This window comes from Cebus imitator, unplaced genomic scaffold, assembly GCF_001604975.1.
Source record: "Cebus imitator isolate Cc_AM_T3 unplaced genomic scaffold, Cebus_imitator-1.0 Scaffold5, whole genome shotgun sequence".
Classification (NCBI taxonomy): domain Eukaryota; kingdom Metazoa; phylum Chordata; class Mammalia; order Primates; family Cebidae; genus Cebus; species Cebus imitator.
Window position 1 is genome coordinate 4,308,558 of NW_016107320.1, and position 21,877 is coordinate 4,330,434.

Consider the following 21,877-nt stretch of genomic DNA (forward strand, 5'->3'; position numbering starts at 1 on the left):
CACAGTTATTTCTGAGATGACATTGTTTGCCCCTACTATTTGCAAGTATGTTTCCAAAATTGAGGGAAATAGACCATTTTTAATAGCTTGTTGCCTGAAATCTTAACACAAATGAAGACTTATTAATTCCCAGTACTTAAATGTTTCATTGGTTTGTGTTTTTTTTAATGTGTTCTGTTATCATTGTGAACATTATCTGCTATTTGAGGATCAAAAGACTCAGAGATGTTCTTTTAGCTATTTCTTCATCTTACTGACTTTAGTAGAGTTCTCATAGCTTTTCATATTCCCAGTATTAGGAGACAGGAAATGCAAACAGATTAAAGACTCAAAGACTGGTCTTTATAGTTCTAGTATAATGTAAGCTTCCAGTTCTTGTTGGCATCTAGAAGTAGAGTAGTTCTCTGTCCACTGAGTATGTTTGCTTTCTAATACAACACATTTAAATCAAGTTTAACTCACTACTAAAGTAACATCTCTCTAGTAATTTCCTTATAACTTCATTTTGTATGTCTGCTATTTAGAAAGATATGTTTCCTTTCCTTTTACAAACTCTGCTTTAGTTTAAAAAATTATTTGACCACTTCCATGCTTACTTGTCCTTTGATGAAGTTAATGTCCTGGAACTTAGAATGGCACAGGATTGGTGCCAGTTTCTTAAACTGAATCAGGTAAGCATGTTCTGCATTGATAGATTGCTAGTTCTTTGTGGTAGGAACTAACAATAATCTTGTTCACTTTCATACCTCATTCTTACTGTCTGTCACTGATGTCTAATTTTATTCTCAAGAAACATATGTGAAGTGATAAAGCAATTCACAGGAAGATGGCTTGGTCTGTCTGACTTTTTTTGTATTAGCCTGTGTTAATGGATAAGGAGGCTGAGTAATTTTCTACTTTTTGATTAGGCGATAGCTTGAGATTCTTCTTTTAAAGTAATGTGAATTTGCAGTATGTCAGACACTTCAATATTCATATACAAATATCAAAGACATTTTGTAGTCATATCAAACTATGTTTAGATTATCTGCCATTTGTCAAGTAACTGCTTATTCTTCATTAGGATACACAGTTGAATGTTGATTCTGATCATGCATTAACTTTTGGTTATAATGGATTTTCTACAAAGGATAGTCAAACTTTTTTCTTGTTAACTTACAAATTAAATCAATGAATAGCCTCTCTTAGGAGTTGAGGAGTAGAGGTAGGGAGGGAGAAGAAAAAATAAGGTGATGGTGGTAAATTTATCAAAAACTCTTGTGGCTAGTTGATACGTAATATCGTAAAGGGTTTTCCTTTGAGGCATCTCAGAGTACTTAGCCAAGCAGTGTCACTAATATTTGTGCCCTATTTATGAGGCAGATGATTCAGATTGCCTACCATTTTACCAGTGAAGAAGGAGAAAATTGTTCACTGGTAAAGTGTTAGGTAATCAGTTGTTACCATAGTCTGTAGAGCTGATAGAAAGTTGTTATAATGGAAATGTTTTCTTGATTGAGAACTGAAGGTTCTCTTCATGTAGTAAACTTCATTTAAGAATATATCATACACATAAAATTATAGTTCTGGGGTAATTTTAGCTTTCATTTGTGTGGAATGATAAGATAGCAAACAAGTGCTTGGCTTTAGAATGAAGTATGAATTGAGTTGATCACATACAAACTGATTTTACACATTTGCTTTGAGCTTCAGTTTCTCAATTATAAAATGGGCATTGGCTCTACTGCATAAAATTGTTAGGGGAAGTTAAATGAAAGAATATAGGGAAAACAAGTAGAGCCCCAGTAAATACTTGTTTCTTTCTACTTGCTTTTTTCTTGTTTGGCAACAGTAAGGTTGCCACACAAGACTGTTTTCGTATTCTGACACAAAGTGGACACTCAGTGAAAGCTAAGTGAAGGACTGGCATTGCTCTTTGTTACCATCAGTGTGAATTTGTGTTACATTCTGTTTAGTATTCCTTGTAATTTTGTAAACTTGAACTGTGATTTGGTAAAACATGAAGCTCTTTTTTCCCCATTGTAGTTTAAAATCTTTTAAACTAGTCAGTGGATATATTGCATATAGGATTATGGCGAATCATTAATGTAACTTAAACATTTTCCCTACAAATAATAGCCAGGAGTATTGTGGTTTGCTATAACCAAATATGAAGTGTATTAAATCGTGATAAAATTGAAGGGGTGTAAACAATGATTAATATTTTTTAAAGCAGATTACTCATGGGTAAACAGCTTTCTTTCGAGCCAAGGGACATCATAGTTGCTGTTTCTGAAAATTGTAACCCACTAGGAATGAGACAAGGAAAAGGGCAGATGAGGAATTATGTTAAAAGAAAAAGCGGTCTTTTCCTCAACGTGGGGGAAAAGTTGAGGTAGGAAGTAAAATATGTGATTCAATACTGTTATTCAGAATAATTGATAATAGGATAATGTGTCAAATCCCATAGAATCACAAAACTTAGTTTATTTTTTTAATTATTTTCTTTTAACTAAATAATTTAATTGAGAAAAACTTTTTTTTTAGATTATTTGCTTGTAACTAAATAATTTAACTTTCCCAAGGAGTGAAAATTCTTTAAGTTATATTCTTTGTGTTCTTCAGATTTAAAGTAGAACAGAATATTGGCATTTCAGTCTGTTGGATCAGTTGTCAGAGACATAGGAAAATCATAGTAATGATATACTTTCTTAGGAGACTAAAATTCAAAGCAGAATCAGATTATTACTATTACAGTATAGGTTGAATCCTGTTTTCCTTAGGAGGGAGGATGTTTTAAAATATCTAACTTTAAACCTTATAAATAGTGTTATTAAAAATGTTAATTGCCAGGCAGGGCAACATGGAGAAACTCCATCTTTACTAAAAATATAAAAATTAGCTGGACATGGTGGTACACGCCTGTAGTCCCAGCTACTCGGGAGGCTTAGGTGGGAGGATCATCTGAGCCAGAGATGCAGAGGTTGCAGTGAGCTGAGATCACATTAGGCCACTGGACTCCAGCCTGGGCCACAGAGAAAGACTTTGTCTAAAATATATATATATATATATATATATATATATATATATGTGAATTAATGTTTTACACACATAAGAAATTTATCTGGAATACTAGTAAGTCCACTAGGCCTTGAGAGAGAGGAGGTAGAGTTAGCAATTTAGGGAAGGATTCACAAAGCTAGGTGAAGTGTTTCTGGTGTTTGTCCTTTCTTCTCCCTCATAAACAGATTGGGAAGCACCTTTTACATGTGGTCATTGTCCCTTAGGGTTATGAAAGTTTTATGATCCCATTATAAATTTAATCTCATCGGATTGTAGAGATACCTACTTTATTCCTTATGGGCATTTCATTTAGCCGAATCCAGTCAAGTTTAGAAAAAGTTATCTACCCCTAAATAAAAGGAAGCATAATATAGCAGTTTGGTGTGGCACAAATGAATTTATTGTTTCTAGGGCTATTATCAGCTTATCTTTGTTTCAATCCAACAGATCTTCTTTTTCTGTGTATCTATTTTTGAAAGACAGATGAAAGGATCCAGATTAGGATACGAGAGGGTGTTTATTGAGTTCTTGTTATGTGCCAAAAGCCAAGCTGTGTTTATATATATTGTCATATTTAATTGTAACAGCAATTCACTGTGTTTGGTAGTGTTTTATGAAAGAGGAAATTAAGATTGGCAGTGGTGAAGTAACTTGCCCAAGGTCAGACAGTTACTAAGGATTGAACAGTATTCTAAAACTGAGGTTTATCTGATTCCTGGGACAGAACTTTTAGTCACTATACTCTAAAGTTTCCAGGTAGAAAGAAAGATGCTTTGTTATAGTTAATCTTATATTTATTCCAGTACCTGTCTTATCTTGTAATAAATTGTTATAAATCAGATAATTGTGATTTTATAAATATATTGTATCCTAGATTAACTTTGTTGCAAAAATGATAAAATTGATCTGGGATATAAAAATCTGCTATATATATATATACACATGCATAGCAGAGTAATCTATACCTAAGTTACTGCAGATGTGATGTGCCTTTTTAAAAATAATCTTGATTTTCTATATTTATAAGAAAACTTGACAAAAGAAGCAAAATTTAATTGGAAGATTCTTTTTTTATTATAAAATTTCATGCCAAAGTTTGTCCATAAAGATTGAAGGAGATGTGTTTAACTCATTAAATCACATATAGAAGAACTCTGCCATGTGAAACTCAGTAATTTTATTCACATGGATTAATTTTTGAGTTGGTAATTAAATATCTTTTATTATCTCTTTAAAAATTATGTGCATAGGCTTGTTTTGTCCTAACAGCCATGTGAGGTAGGTACTCTAATATTGTCTCCGATTTACAGGCAAGGAAATGGAAGCGCAGAGAGATAGAGGATTTGCTAGGGTCCCATAAATGATGGCAGCAGAACTGGTATTCTAACCTGTGCAGTCTGGTCCCAGGATCCAGGCTCTGAACTACAGCTGTGTTCTTAACCCTCATTATGGCATATTGCTATTGCAGACCTAATAGAGAACTTTATTTTTCTGAACTTTAAAAAATTTTTATTTTTATTAAAAATTGTGGGTTTTGTTGAGATGAGGCCTCACTCTGTCAGTCAGGCTGGAGTCCAGTGACGTGATCATGCTCACTGCAGCCTCAACCTCCTTGACTTAGGTGATCTTCCCACTTCAGCCTCCTGAGTGGCTGGGAGTACAGGCACACACCACCATGCTCAGCTAATTTTGTATTTTTTGTAGAGACACGTCTTGCCATGTTGCTCAGGCTGCTCTTGAACTTCTGGGTTCAAGCGATCCGCTGGTCTTGGCCTCCCAATGTGGTAGGATTACAGGCATGAGCCACTGCACCTGGCTGAATTTTTTTTTTTTTTACAAAAAGAAACTCAGTTTTTATTTTTTCCCACTGAGGTACGTGGAAAAAAAGTTACATGTAATGAGGCACATAGTTCACTGGGATGAAATTAAGTCATTTGTTCCTAGTATGCTAGTCCCAGATGTTGATAGAATTCTGAATTTTGGTTCACTTTTATATGAAAGGCAAAGACTTTCATATATGAAAGTATGACTAAAATCCTGGAATTTTACAAAATAGATAATCACTATCTTACTCAGCTTGTTTCTACACTCAACATTATTACAGAATCTAAATTAATAGATTTGTTTTACATTTGTCTTATCCAATGCTGTTATCATATTTAATGGTAGTTATTTGATAGGAAGAACTATCCAATTTTTCTTTATTAGTTATAAAGTAATTTCTTTAAGCAAGAGCTTTTAAAAAGCATCGTTTTGCATACATATTAAACAGCATGCATAAAGATCATTTTTGTCTGAGGATAAATATTTCATTATAAAAATACTACATATATGTAATAAATATTAAAACAGTGTAGAAATGTGTAAAATAGAAAGTGGAAGTCCCGTTTATTTCACTCTCAGATATATCACTAAATTTTCATGTTAAGGTAGCTGAAGTAGTTTTTTATCCCTTTTGTGAACCCTTTTGTACATGTAAGTCTATTTACATATTTTAAAATCATGAACTTTGAATTTAACATGTGTTATTGCAGTAGCTACTCATTGAGGTGTCTGCAAGTACTCTTTACTCAGAACCAATACCTCTTTTCCCATCACCATTATATTGCCTCTTCTAGTTCCTTGGCCAAACTTTTTAAGTCCAGGACCAGATGTTGAGCCAAGCTGGACCAAATTCTCTTTCATGATAATTTTTAAGTTTGAGATAATACAAGTGTATGTGTTTGCATCTGAAGGTAATGTCTGGGAGACAGGGACAGACAGCAACACGTAAATTTTGAGACACATTTTTGCCTTTGCATTCAATGGAATACCTCTGTTCTTTAATAAATTTTCTCGTTATTAAGGTAGCTGAAGTAGTTTTCTATCCTTTGTAATAAAAAAGCCCTATTTGATAAAGTCAGTACTCAAAGATATATTTATAGGCTGTAACACCTTAAATTTAGAAGGATGCTTAGAGATCATTTTTACTATTTACTGCTACTATCTTTTCTACTTATTTACAGTTTTACTTTACTGTTTTATTTATTTCTTATATTTAGAAACCACAGAAATCTTTCTTCAAATGAAATATAATGTAGTAACCCAACATATAAGCGTTGGAAGAAGCATAGACCTTCATGTATTCTGCCTTGCATGTGAATGGGGAGGTAAGGGTGGATCCACAGGAACCTAAGGAGTAGATGTTCTCAAGCAGGGACAGTTTTGTCCCTTAGAGGGCATATTTAGCTATGTCTAGAGACATGTTCGGTTGTCCCAGTTGGGGAGTGTTACTGGCATCCAGTAGGTAGACATAAGGGGTGCTCTTAAACATAACACACAGGACAGCTCACCCAGTTTAGTATATTGAACAGACATTGGTTGCCTTGCACTTCGAGAGCATCTTTGCCTGTGTACCTATGTACAATTTTGTAATGATTTCCGGTTGTTGTATCAAAAATACTGATTTCCTAAGTGAGGCCTAACTTGTTAACATGTTTTATTTTACTATATTAAATAATTACATTTGTTATTTTATATCCACATCAGCAGAGAAGTCTGTGAATTTGAAGCCCTTTATATGTACTTTCTAATTCTTCACAAAGAATATTTTTAAAAATATTTATCTAAGGGCCAATATTTAATAAAATATAGTAATTTTACTGCTTCATCAAGGGGCATTCTAATGTGAAACCTTCCTTTTTTTTTTTAACCTGTATATTTGTTTTATAGTGAAGAATGTAGTGATCACTAATAGATTTTGATGGCACTGCCTTGATTTGTGTTATTTTAGTTTTGTAAGACAGGGTTTCCACATTGTGATCCAAGTTGGAGCACAGTGGTGCCATCATGGCTTACTGCAGCCTTCACCTCCTGAGGCTCAAGCGATTCTCCCATTTCAGTTTCAACCTCATGAGTGGCTGGAACCACAGGTGCACGCCACCACACCTGGCTAATTTTTTTTACTGTTTGAAAAGACCAAGGTCTCATTATGTTGCCCAGACTGTGGTCTTAAACTCTTAGGCTCAAGCAATTCTTCCACCTCAACCTCCCAAAGTGCTGGGACTATAGGCATGAGCCACCATGCTCAGCTTGTGTTATCAGCAGTTTTATCCTCTATTACTTTTGTACCATCAGTGCAAATGTTAATATAATGAAACAAGAGAATAATATCTTAATGTTATTATAAAAATAGTTTTGACTTTGTAGATCCCAGCTCTCTGCTCTAGGTCGCAGTGCTTATTCATAACTAACACTGGCACTAAGGTGCGTCAGGTGTGTTAACAAGGTGGTTTTAGGTTCTCTTTACTTTGTCAAGGCCAGAATTCCGATTTCTCTCAGCACTGCTCTTTCTCTTGCACCTTGTAATTTCTGCTGACTCCATTGTGCTCTCACTTGTAGTAGCTACTGCCTAATAAGCCTCAGGGGTTTTGTCCTGCACTTGTGATCCCTGGGGACTCCTTCACAGACATCTGGGGCCTGCTCTCTGCGCAGATCCCTTTTCTCCAGTTTTCCACCCTGCAGATTCCAGCCAGTTCTTCTGCTATGAGTTTGGATTTCTGTCTTCTCAGTTCAGTGTAACCACCATGTTCTGCTTTGACTCTAGTTGTGTTTATGTGGTTGGCAAATTGTGTTAGGCAATGATTATGGTACCCATCTTGTGAGTTTCTCTTCTTTCAGGGATCACAGTTTACCATTGCAGTTGGCTACTGCCTGCAATTAGTTGCTTCATCCATTTTGTCCAATTTCATAATTGTTTATGTCAGAGAAGGAAACTAGTCTGATACCAGTTACTCCATTATGCTGGAAACTAAAGTTTCATTTAAAATTTTTGTTGTTTTTATTTCTAAAAGTTGTTTAATTTATATAAATTTGCCTCATTGTTTCTTTTAGCTTCTTCTTTAGATCTTTCAGCTCGTCTTTTATTAAACATGGTCAGCATGGTTCTTTTTGTGTTGTGTACCTCTGATATCTGAAGTTTTTATGGGTCTGTTCTTGAGTTATCTATTTCTGCTAGTTGTAGCGTTTGCATTTTAGATTATTTATGTGCCTCATTATCTTGGTTATGTACTGGACATTTTACCACCTGTTTATTTATAGGATTTACTGCCAATCTGGGGCACCTTAAATCAAATTCAAGGCTTAAGACATCATAGACACCCAAAGTTTCCAACCAGAGCTATAATTCTGTACCAAGACCAGTTCACATTCATTTTATCCTCATCCTGAGGTATCACCCTTATTGTGTGGGGAACAGCCTCATTATACTCTTTATTTTTGGAGGTCCTGAGCTTTTATTGCTCTTCCCCTTATCCCATGAGACGCTGAAAAAACAGATTTTATTTTTCTTGATCAATAATTGCCTTCAGAGCAATGACAGCTTCCATACATGTTTACCCTCTGGATTTCCTTTGCTCTTCAGCTTTCAGCTGGTAATTCTTTAACTGTCTTGTTAGCTCATAGATGATTTTAGAAGTTATGTTTTTGTTTTTGTTTTAAATCTAGTTCTGTTCATTGTTTATAGCCCAAGGGATGATTTAAATAAGCTACTCTGCCATTACTGAAAACAGAAAATTGTGTCATTTAAATTCTAATTTAAATTCAGTAAGCCATGTTATGTAGGATAGCACTGGTTACTTGAATTTTCATATTCGCTGTTAGTGTTAAATCAACTTCAGATAATTTGAGATACAAAATACATTAGCTTTACTACTTTTATGCTGTAATAAATAAAGTATATTTTGGATAAAAAAATAAGTTTTTTAAAAAAATTATAATATATAAATATATACTGTTATTACTGTGTAATATATACTGTAGTATACTGTATACTATATAATATATACTACATAATATAATGGTATAACTTATGCCATTATGTAATATTATACCATTTTAATATACATGCTTATGTAGAAGAAATTTTTTGAATGTATATAAACAAAAGGATCTATCATATATTTTGGTTTATAAAAATAGCTTGGCTATTAAAGCTCATGTGTTGAAACTCAATCTAATGAATCTATGTCTCTGTACTCTTAAAGAGTTTGATGCTTATAAATCTTGGAAAACATTTTAACATAAATATAACTTTTTAAATTACTTGAGTATGCATTGTGATGAACAATTTTACAGTCTTGATGTAGCTCTAGATTCACATAACAAACAGATATGTGATATTTTAATAGTATAATTTTTGTCACTTAAAGTAAAAACTTACTAAAACATCTTTTGATAATTTACTCTAAAAGGCTTACAAAAGTTTAACTTGGAAAATTAACGTGGTTTCTATATCTTCTGTCTTTTAAAATCAGTTGAGAATGCCTGCAGTTAAACATAATTTATTATAATAGCACTTTGTAGTTTTCTAGGAATTAAACAGAGTCTTTATATAAATATAGAAATATTTTCTTTTTATTTGCAATAATTAAAATGATGCAAATGCTTAACTTTAATAGTTTTGAAGGATGAAATGAAACAATATAGCTAAAGTAACTCATGCTGAATTTGGCTTATCGTGGCTGAATGCCTGCACCAGAAATGAGAAAATCATGTGTCCTTCTTTTTGTAGCTCATTTGAAAATGGTGTTTGAATTTGTGACCCTATCTTAGTTTTAACTGTCTTGTTATGCCATCTGCTACATTTTCTCCGCCCCTCTTACCTCAAAAGGAGATAGAGCTGAGATGCATCAGTAAAACAATTAGAAATTATCCACCTTTTGGCATTTGAGGTTTGATAATGTCCCAGTGGTTAAAGTTAGTATGGGGGCCATTTGAATGGCCATAGTACCCTTGAATTTACATGCTAAATGTGACTCATATTTTAGTTTCCTTCTTTTACTTTCAAAACTTATGTTGTACATTGTTTGTGTATCTTGGGAACTTTATTTCAGATATTTGTGCTACTTTTAAAAAATAGTATGACACTGTGTCATCAAGCAGTGTGCTGCTTTTTAAGAAAAGTCTATCGTGTATTAGTGTGCTGTCAGTGCATATTGATTTTACAAGATGAATTTCTAATTTTATTTTGTATTAATAGTCACATTTTCTTATTGTCTTTGATGGCTCTGAATGTTGAAAACAGATTTTGAAGCATCCAGAATTGAGTCTTAGATGCCACCGCTTTGAGTGTGGCATTCTTGAAAGCTGTTCTTAACTTTGCCTCATGTATGTGCCATTCTTCTGGTCCTAGAAAATAGACTCTTACAAGTCCCCATAGAGAACAGTGTGAAGGACCAGAGATTTGAAGGCATTTTAGAATGAAAGTCTATTTGGGAAATTGCTTGGGGAATATTATAGTATGGGACATGTAAGTATGTGTATGACAACTCTCAGTGCTCCTGGTCTCCACTTTTAGTTTTGTTTGTTCTTTTTAAAGAGTTAAGATAAATGAAAACCTTTCTATTATTATTTTTTAAATTTTGATCCAGAGAGTGGGAGAAGAGATTCTATTTGAAGCAGCTATTTTTTATTTTTATTTTTTGAAGATTTTAGATCTTAATGCTTCAAGTCTTTGGCTGTAATTTTAAAGGCATTATCAGAGATTTGAGACCTCTCCCAAAATAGAGATCAGCTTATCAAGTTTAGCTTCTTTATTTTAAAACTCCTGAGAACTGAGGTCCAGAGAATTTCTTGTGTGTCCTGGCTCAGTGCTTCTCAAATTGTCTGTGGTAGAGAACTGGGTTTTCTTTTTCCCTCCCAGTGACAGACCAATAATTTTGTAAAATATAAATAAAATGAAGTACTAGAGAAGGTAATTTTAAAATGACAGACATAGTTCTAAATACCTTCAGTTTCTGTGCTTATCTCAATGTAGATGGATTATAAACAGTTCTGGGAATGGAACTTTGTATAATATGTCTTTGTATAGCATAGACCACATTTATAGCACTGCCCAAGGTCAGGGGTCAGCAAATATGGTCCATAGGCCAAACCCAGCCTATCTCTTGTTTCTCTATGGCTTGCCAGCTAAGAATTGTTTTTATATTTTTTAAAAAACCAAAAGAAGAATAATATTTTTCAAATTATATAAGATTGAAGTTTCAAAGTCATTAAGTAACATATTATTGGAATGCAGCCATGCTCATTCATTTAAATATTATCTGTGGCTGCTTTTGCCCTATAATGGTAGAGTCGAGGCAGGGATGTGGACCCTTGAAGAATGCAGGGGTTAGGACCATTGAACAACGTGCAGTTGAAAACTCAAGTATAACTTCTGACTCCCACAAAACTAGTAGCCTACTGTTGACCAGAAGCCTTACCAATAACATAAACAGTTAACAATAACACATATTTTATATGTTATATGTATTATATATTTTTACAGGACAGCAAGCTAAAGAAAAGAAAACATTTTTAAGAAAATCACAAGGAAGAGAAAATGTATTTACTAATCATTACGTGGAAGTGGATCTTCATAAAGATCTTCATCCTCATTGTCTTCACGTTGAGTGGGCTGAGGAGGAAGATGAGTTTGTTCTTGCTGTCTCAGGAGTGGCAGAGACAGGCACACTCAGTGTAACTTTTATTGACAAAAAATCTGCATATAAGTGGACCTGTGCAGTTCAAACTTAAATAATTTGTGTTATATAAGGGTCAACTATAGTTGAGACAGATAAAGACTAAAATATTTACTGTCAGGCCTATTACAGAAAAAGCTAGCTGATCCCTGCCCTAGAACAAAGCATGGAATTAGTCACCACCAGTAGAGTTGAGAGTACAAACAAGGTCTGCATTTTAAACTGTGCTTTAAATATTATGGTGAGCTGATAGGGATTGTCAGTCTCCCTGCCCAGCACCTTTGCATACCACTTTATGTTCTAATTCAGTCTTCCTGGCAATCTTGTGACATTTTATGAAAGTTGGATAAGTTTAGACCCCTGCTGATCTAATGAGGGGGTAGCTAGATAAGACCTTTCTCCTAAAAGTCTTAACTTTACTGAGTTTTAAAATTTTAATTCATATGTGATAAATTAAATGTGGTTAAATATTTTCTAACGTGAATTTTGTTATCAGCATATGGTTCAGAAAATTCAGCTGCTTCTTTCCTTTTGCTACATTACTTTGCCGTGGATGCGTCTTGTATTCAGGTCTAATTAAAGAGATAGGCATGGCTCAGACATATTTAGAAAACATATATTTAAGTAAATGTTTACTTTTAATGTCACCTAAAGTGCAACGAAACTACAATAAACTGTAATGGTAGATTTATATTGCAAAGTAGGCAAGATATAATATTTAAAATACTGATTACGAGAAGGATTGAGGTTTTAGGTGACTTTGGAGAAACCATCAGACTTTCACTATTTTACTTCCACCACTCATTTAAAACTACGAAATGAAAGCTCCCATCATATAATTTTCAAACTCAGGTGAAAATACTCCTTTACTTATTGTTTAAAGCAGGTTCTGAAATTCCTGAAGTATGCAGTTCAACTCTGCTTTTCATGGTAGCTATTATTTCTGTTGTTTTCTTCCCCTTTGCACGTGAGCACTCAGCGACTACATAAAGATAGAGGTAGTTATCAACTTGCATTTGATACTTGAGTCTGCTTTATGATAAAGACCCTTTATAAGCCAAATCTTCACATTGGAATTGCTTCCTGGAATTAAAAAAAAATGTTGTTACAGTAGCTGTACCCATTATGTTGAAAGCGTAACTACAGTTTGATATTGTGGTTTTGATATTGTGGTTTTATTTATTCAGTGCTGTTTTATTCTGTTGAATCTTGAATCAGCATATAAACATCTGGAAAATAATTATGTTCATTTTTTGCATTCACATATGATATAATACAGAAAGTCTTTGTAAGATCTCACTCTTTCTTCTCAAGCTACAGCTAGTTTTTATTGTTCCAAGTCTGAAACTACCCAAGATGTAGTGCATGAGATGCACAGGCTCACCTTCCTAACAGCTGTGTCCTAGTTCTAGACAAGGCTGTTGTTTGTCCATTATACTAAAACCATTGATTTTTATGGCTAATGCATTAAAGGAAAAAGAAGAGCTTTGTAAACAGAAGGACTTATTGCTTAGTAATATGTATTACCTTCCAAATATTCCTAAAGAATGTGTGTACTTTAGCATGGAACTGTCATGAGTGAATGAAATGAATGAAAATTTGGGACTTATCAACAGTAGTGGCTCATAACTTGTAGTTAAATTTTGCTTACTGGAACAACTTTTTAATTCATTTATTTAATAATTGTTTGGGTAGTATTACAGCAACATTCTTCTCCTCTTCTGCCCTCTCCACCCTCCCTACATATACACACCACATACCAGACATGGCTGATAAATGTTTTGGATTAATATATCTGGATTTTACTTTAACAGTGATTTTCTCTTTTGTAGGAATCTCCATATTTAAGAATTCCCAGTAGCTACTTTTTACCCAATATGGCAGGCATTACATTCATGCCTTGGGATATATTATAGTGATTGAGTTTCTGTGTCTAAACATTTTTGATGGAAAGAGTGAGTATAGGAGGCAGTTCCTTTTTGCAGCTCCACTGCAGGGGACCAGGGTTGCACATATTACTATGTCTGTTAACTTCTTGGAAGCAAGCCAGTATGTTATGGTGAGTTTCATGTGTAAGTGGTGAGCCACTAAAAGGCTTGCACTGTATTATAACTATTCTGAGGAGAGGAAGCGTTTGGAAATTCAGCAATAAAGCAGCAACAACAGCAACAAGCAGCCACAGTGGTAGTAAAGAAAGGGCAGGTTCACAGTTAGCATATTTCACAGTGTGAGCCAGTGAGCACATAGCTTCCCATACTGCTGCTTGCAGGAGGCAAACCAAAACTGCATTGCAAGATTTTTCTAGTTTCATGTTTATGATGTTAAGTCATGTGATAATACTGTACCATAAGTTGCCAACTTCATTTTACTCTAGAGAGGCTCCTTTGCTGCAGTGCTTTTTTTCTTTTTCTTTCTTTTTTTTTTCTTGAAAGAAAAAAATTGTGCAATGTATGTTTATGCCTACACCATGCCAAGACGACACTTACCAGTAAATAATCTCTGTATCCCCGAGGTAAGATACTGTTTCTGCTTTCCCTGCACAGTGCTGCTGCAGCACGGAGCTGATCCAAACATTCGGAACACTGATGGGAAATCAGCCCTGGACCTGGCAGATCCTTCAGCAAAAGCTGTCCTTACAGGTAAGAACACCAAGAGCTACAGAATGATTTTATCTGTGTAACTCCTACTTGATTTTATAAAATCTTGATATGCTGAATTTTTCTTTTCACTGATGAAGCTAAGCAAATATATATGCCATTATCTACTATTTTGTTATTGATTTCATATCTGTCTCATTAATTGCTATGCTGTCATAAGTGTAAGCAGTAAGATTGTTGGTCTACTTAGAATGATGGCATTAAATCAACATCTTTTTACTCATGTTTTAGTCATTTTTATGGTTTATATCATAATTTTTCTGTACCTTATCCTCTCAGTTGTTTAAGACCTTTACAGTGAGCAAGCAAGGGCATTTATATTACTATAAAAGTAGTTTTGATTGGAAAGACAACCTGCTGCCTTATTTCTTGGATCGATAGTTAAATAAAGTATGTCGCTGCCTCTTCCTTGCCACCCCATTTATACTTTAATCATGTGTTTTCACTTTTACCCTGATAGCTAAGTTATTTTTAACTGAGGCATTCATTATCTTTTTACTTCAGATAATGCAAATTTGTGGCTTAAGTATTAGTTTTCTTAAAGCAAATGCCAAAAATTACTTTTCAAAGAAGAAATGCTAAAATGGGAAAGAGCTCTCATAACGATATAGAAATACTGCTCTAAGTGTTTTCATTGATCTTCATTCTCAAAATGCTGCATTGGATCTATTTTTGTTTTTATTCTTAGCATCTGAGTCCTGCTGCCTTTGCCCTCTTTTACTTAACTGACCTTTGTAATGAGCCTCTGTCACTGCGGTGCTAACAGTATTGTTTTAGGTTATGTGAAAGTAAATGACTTTTAACTACCATTTAAATTTGCCCATGTTTGAAGAAAATAAATCTTTTGTTCTTGTTTGAGTCTACGGTGTGAAAATTTAGCAAAAATACAGAGGTGAATGGAAAATGTTTATGTACAGAAAGCTTTGAAAACATGGAATTCTGCTTAATTATTCTGCATAGAAAGACAACTTTGTACTGTGCTAAAATTAATATAATTGTTGCTCAGAGTAATACGATTTTTATCAAGGAAAGATTAGTGTATTTAGTTGCTGAATGAAAGTAACATGCACTAGAGTAATAAACCTACCTAAATTAGTGTAGATAAGAAATTTAAGTATAAGTGTACAATTTTAAATAATGAAATGAAAATATATAGCCTCAGGCCTGCTTAGATTCTACAGCCTGTCAGTCTCTTAACAAAGCCCTAGGCAACGATAGCAGCTTTAGAGTGATCTCTTACCAAAGGAGAAATATAGTACGTAGGAACAGGGGTATGTTATAAATGCTGAGCAAGACTCTCTATCTAAATGTCCTCCCTTTGACCTTTCCTTCTCTCCAACTCTCAACACCTGCTTTGTCCATTTGTTAGATATATTTAATGCAACAACCCTTTTAGATCTACTTGCACTTTTTTTAAAGGCAAAATTTAATATACGCTATTAACAAGAAATTATCTCCTAATTTGTAATGAATTTCAGGGGAGATTATATTGGATGTTGTTAGTTTTGGAAGGAGCTTTGGAACAATCATTCATGGAGACAGAGATTCCTGGAGGATTGATATCACATCTATTAAAATTGATTTGAAAGCCATCTAACACTGTACTTTGCTTAGGAAGATACAAAATTCGTGTTCATAATACTGATTTTGTTAATTGTTCTTTTCAAGAACATCTACTTTTTTGGAAATGATACACAGCTTTTCAGATATGATTTAAAAGGAAAAGTCTAGTAATACGGTTAATTTTGTTGAAATATAAACCAGTTCTATTTCTACATTCATGTTATATAATGCAGTGAAATAACACTTAGGTGAAATGTATTCCAAAATATTTTTCTGCCCATACAGGTTCTCTAAAATGCAATTCTTTCCAATGTAATTATGGTGAAAGAATTATTTCCAAAGCTAACTTTAAAAGATTAAACATTAATTTTTTTTTTAATAGTATCTTTTGACAGGAATACCTTAGAGTTATTAGAGATCATTCTGAGTAACATGTCAGTTCTTTATTTTTATGCCAGATGCAATTGTAGTACCATTACTTACCTTGAGAGTGAAATTGTCATTCTTAAATATCTCTTTAGGAATTTACTTGCTGAAAATCTCTTTCCAGTATTTCATCTTTTTATGTTATTATTTTTGTGCATTAGCCTAAACTATGTGCAAGTATTTTTGTGTCTTCCTTAAAGGCAATTAATAAAGTGACAGTCCCTTTTTTTTTTCTTTTTCTTCGGAGATAGAGTTTTGCTCTGTTGCCCAGGCTGCAGTGCAGTGGCATGATCTCAACTCACAGCAACCTCCGCCTCCTGGGTTCAAGCGATTCTCCTGCCTCAGCCTCCCAAGTAGATGAGACTACAGGCAAATGCCACCATGCCTGGCTAATTTTTGTATTTTTAGTAGAGACAGGGTTTCACTCTGTTGGCCAGGCTGGTCTTGAAGTCCTGACCTTAGATGATCTGCCTGCCTGATAGTCTGTTTTTATAGAACATTTAAAAATATGTGACTAATACCCTCTTATACATAAAGAATGCATGTTTTTTTTTTTTTTAAATGAAGCTATACAAAGCAACATTGTACCCTTAATTTTGCAATTAAGAGACCCTCGCATATAGCCATTGGTTTTGGATAGTACACTTGAGTATTTAAATGAGAGCACTTACTTAGATAGACTCATAAACTTCTTTGCTGAATTATTGTGTAAAGTGAAAGATAGGCTTAGAAGAAATCTTGAGAGTTTTCTTTTTCTGCTAATGACTGAAGTTCTGGGCAATAATGTGAAGGACTTGGAGGTATTTAGGTTTTTTGTTTGTTCATTTTTTTTTTTAAACAAGGGTATGAAAAGTCAAAAACAGCCTATGTAAATGTTATTGAAGAGCAGTTTTGTGTGTTTTGAGCATACCTTTTTAAAAGTAACATACTTTTGGCCTTTTCTTCTGATTATAAAGGAAATACATACATTTGAAAATTGAGAGAAACAGGAAAAGCATGAAAAAGAAAAAATCATTTGTAATTATACACACAAAAGGTTATAAATAAAGTACACCAAAAATCATTTGTATAATTTTGTAATATAATTATTAAAAATTTTTGTAATATATAATTATTAAAAATAAATATAATTACAAAATTATACAAATGATTTTTGGTGTACTTTATTTATAACCTTTTCTCCTATGGGTATACCACACTCAATCATCCTAATATGTTATAAATTGCTTAATAATATCTATTTTTAAAATTTAGTTACATGAGTGTTCCCTAAGGCATTAGGTGTTTTTCTGCAACCTCAGTTTATAACAATTTCATAGACCTTTCTATGAGTATATTTTAGTTTTCTGTGTAAATCCCCTAGTGTTTAACATTTAGGTAGGTTGTTTTTAGCCTTTATTCTTCCTTGTGAATTTAGTCATTTAACCAATTCTATTGGAATTTTGCTTCACATTTGGTATTAGCATCCATGGACATGGTTGATACTTCTGTTCTTGACTTTGAAGTAAGGAAGGTTTGGAAAATGAGGAGCTGTCCTTTTTTAAAAGGCTGCACTGCGTATGGTATTATGGGAGAGCCACATTTAAGTTAAAGGTTGACAAAGGGAATGTTTTTTGAAGAGGGCTAGAAAGTAGGGTCTTTGTTAATCATGTAAAGGAGATTCTCTGGGGTACAGTGGGCAGGATAGAAGGAGCAGTAGAAAGGTGAGTCAAAAAAAGGGGTAAGAGCAGATTGAGACCGAGAGTTTGGAAAAGGATGGATTACCAAAGGAATATTTATCATTGACAGGACCAAGGATGACGGGGATGTAAAGTGACTGAGTTTAGATGGTCACAGGGTTGCTAAGATAGTTGATCCTAGTAGTTTCCTAGCAGATTTAGGGGTAAAGGGATGGGGAAGGAGGATATATTTGCATTTAGGTGTCTCAAGAATAAATTAGCTTTAACCTGGATTCATTACACTTCTCAAGAAATCCAAATCTGTGATTGATAGGTAGCCTCTCTATAAGGAATCAGCTGTGGCTCAGGCCACCAGGCAGTATTGAGGTGTCTGGTGTGATCTTGCTAAGACTGGCTTAGTAAGTCAGCAAAATGTATCTGAAATCCTTTCCCTCTTTTTTTTTTCTACTCAAAGAGGCAGAAGTTGCAGTGAGTCGAGATCATGCCATTGCACTCCAGCTTAGGCGACAGAGCAAGAGACTCCCGTCTCAAAAAAAATAAAATAAAATAAGATAACTTTCTGTTTAGATAATCTCAGCACTCTAGTACTTTAAGTCCAGTGAATCTTTTTGTGTAATGAAAGCCATTAGGCATACCTCATTAAAACCAGCATGATCTTTTAACTTACCAAAAGTGACATGTTTGTGAAGCATGATAACTTGTTAGTGTATACCCTGAGAGAAGCTGTCATTTTCCCTAGTTAATTATAACAACTCTGTAGCACTTGTACTGCGATTTGGATTAGAACTTCAACTACAACCAAATTGGTATTTTAAATAGTTCTTTAAAATTTATTATAATAAATTACTGTTAATATTTGCTTTCTTAAAATAGCACATGTGACATTAGAATTCATTAATGCTTTTTCATTGTAATGGTTACTAGCTCTATTCTTTAAGATTTTTATTAAACTTTTATTTTGACATAATTATAAGTTCCCATGCAATTATAAGAAATAATAAAAAGAAGTCCCTTGTACCATTTTCCTAGTTTCCCCTAGTGGTAACACCTCGCAGAACTGTAGTATAACATCACAGCCAGGATATTGACATGGATGCAGTCAAGATGTGGGACATTTCTATCATAGGAGATACTGTTTTGTACTTTACTTACAATATTTTTATCTAGTTTTTTAAAATTAGGATAATCCTGGTCTTATAGAATAAGTTGGTTTTCCTTTTATTTTCTGGAAGAGACTGTAATGTGTTCATAATACATTCGGCCCTAGGCATCCTCAGGGGTACGGGTTCCAGGACTCCCTGAAGATGCAGAAGTTCAAATCCCTTATTAAAAATTACATAGTATAACCTATAGAAACACATCCTCCCATATGCTTTAAATCATCTTTAGATTAGTTATAATAACCAACACAAAGTCAATGCTGTGTAAGTAGCTTTGTTATACTATATTTTTTATTTTTATTATTTTAAATCTATAGTTGGTTGAATCCATAAATGCAGAATCCACAGATACATAGGGCCAACTGTATTTCTCCTTAAATATTTGGTATAATTCACTAGTGAAACCATTCGGGCCTAATATTTTTATTATATTATTATTACTGATTCAATTTTAAACAGTTATAAAACTAATTGGGTCATTTATTTCTTCTTATGTGAGTCTTAGTTATTTAGGTCTTTCAAGGAATTGGTCCATTTCATCTAAGTTGTCAAATTTGTGCATAGAATTGTTTTTAGTTTCTTTTTATTAGACGTTTGGTGCCCGCAGTGTCTGTAGTGATAATCCCTGTTTCATTCCTCATTTGGTAATTTGTGTTTTTTTCTTTTCATTGTCAATTTTATTGATCTTTTCAAGTAACCAATTCTTTATTTCATTGGTTTTTAAATTTTTTTCTGTTTTTAATATTGTTGATTTTTGATTGTTTTTTAAATTTCCATTTTTTCTGCTTATTTTGGGCTCATTTTACTCTTTTTTCTGGGTTTTTGAAGTACGAGCTTAGAAAATTGACTTTATTTTTTCCCCTTTTTCCTAATATATGTATTTAATCTTATAAATTTTCCTCTAAGCACTGCTTTTGCTGTGATTCACCCATTTTAATTTGTTTTATTTTCTATCTGATTTGTTCATTCAGTTAAATTTTTTTCTGTTTTTAAATTTCTCTTCAGATTTCCTCTTTAACCCACAAACTATTTAGAGTATAGTTGTTTAGATTCTAACTGTTTGGAGATTTTTTCTGCTACCTTTCTGATATTACCTTCTAGTTTGATTCCATTGTGCTTGAACAATACTCTGTATGATTTCAATTTTTTTGATTTTTAAATCTTTCTTTGGACAAAGGTAGGACAAAGTTCAGGGCTCAGGACATGGACTATTTTGGTAAGTGTTCCATGGGCTGTGAAGAGAATATATTTTCTGATGCTTTTGGATGGAATGTTCTATAAATGCCTGTTATTAATAGATTCTGTTGGTTGATGGGATCATTGAGTTCTATATCCTTGCTGATTTTCTATCTGGTTGTTCTATCAGTTGTTGAGAGAGTAGTGAAGTTTCTAACTATAATCATAGATTTAATTACTTCTCCTTTAACTTCTATCAGTTTTTGTTTTACATATTTTGTAGCTTTGTTGTTCGGTGCATATGCATTTGGGATTGTTATAAATGTAGTTGACTCTTCATTTTATTAAAGACTCTTTTATAATTTTCTTTGCTTTAAATTCCACTTTATATGATGTAAACATAGCCACTCCTGCTTTTTTAAAATTGAGATTTGTGTGACACAGATTTTTCTATTCCTTTACTTTCAACTTGCCAATATCATTATATTTGAACTGAATTCTTTTAGATGGCATGTTAGTTGAGTCATGCTTTCTCATCCATGCTGACAATTTGTTCTTGAATTGTATATTTAGGCTATGTGAGATTAGTGGAAAACTCCTGACCTCTAGAACTGTAAGATAATAAATGTATGTTGTTTTAAGCTACTAAGTTTATAATAATTTATTGTAGTAGCAATAGGAAACAAATACAGTATCTATTGGTTGTCTTTTTTATTCCGTTTGAGATCTTCATAGTTCTTGGTATGACAAGTGATTTTCTATTGAAACCTGGGCATTTTGAGTATTCTTCTGTGAGACCCTGGATCTTATGTAAACTTGTTTCAGCTGGCTTAATTTGATGCACTCTGGCAGGAGAATAGTGGGGTTGGGAGAGGACACAACCCCCTTACAGTCAGTTGTGAGTAGAAGTTTAGGTTCCCTATTTGGTCACTTTTGACAACCATGAGGGAGTTTTTAATTATTGCTGCCTCTTGTCAGTGTACTTGCTTAGAAATACTATAGTATTTATTAATCGCAGTGGTTATACTATACAATGTGTATTTGACCTTCAACCAGTTTCCTGGCATAGAACTCCAAAAAATATTTAGAATCTCCAAAGTGATGTCTTTTTGTATGCTAATGAGTTTACTGATGGCTGGCAGTCTCTAGGTAGCTTCAGGATGGAGGCTGCTCATTGGATAGACTAGTGCATGATTACAGGGTTGGACTTTCAACCCAACCTCTGGGGAAGGGAGAGAGGCTGAAGATTAAGTTGATCACCATTGGCCAGTAGTTTAATCAGCTATGCCTATGTAGTGAAGCCTCAATGAAGACTCACAGGGTTTAGAGAGCTTCTAGAGAGCTGAACAAGTGGAGGTTCCTGGAAGCCAGTGCTCCAGGGATGGCATGGAAGCTTCTCTCCCACTTTCCATGGCTTGCCATATGCATCTCATCATCTGTATTCTCTATAAATGCTTTATAATAAACCAGTAAATGTGTTTTTCTGAGTTCTGTGAGCCACTCTAACAAACCCGAAGAGGAGGTCATGGGAACCCCAGTTTATAGCTGGTCAGTCAGAAGCACAGGTGAAACAACTTGGGATATGTATTTGGCATCAGAAGTGGGGGATAGTCTTTGTGGAACTGAGCCCTCAACTTGCAAGATCTAATGCTATCTCCAGGTAGTATCAGAACTGA

At 33.9% G+C, this 21,877-nt stretch overlaps 1 protein-coding gene across 1 annotated transcript in view; it reads left to right on the forward strand.

The window, feature by feature from the left end:
* Nucleotides 1-21,877, forward strand: part of TNKS (tankyrase) — a 187,270-nt gene that overhangs the window by 35,388 nt on the left and 130,005 nt on the right. Inside the window, exon 3 of the mRNA XM_017535741.2 lies at nucleotides 14,084-14,179. Within this exon, the coding sequence (XP_017391230.1) occupies nucleotides 14,084-14,179 (96 nt within the window). The remainder of the gene's footprint in view (nucleotides 1-14,083; nucleotides 14,180-21,877) is intronic.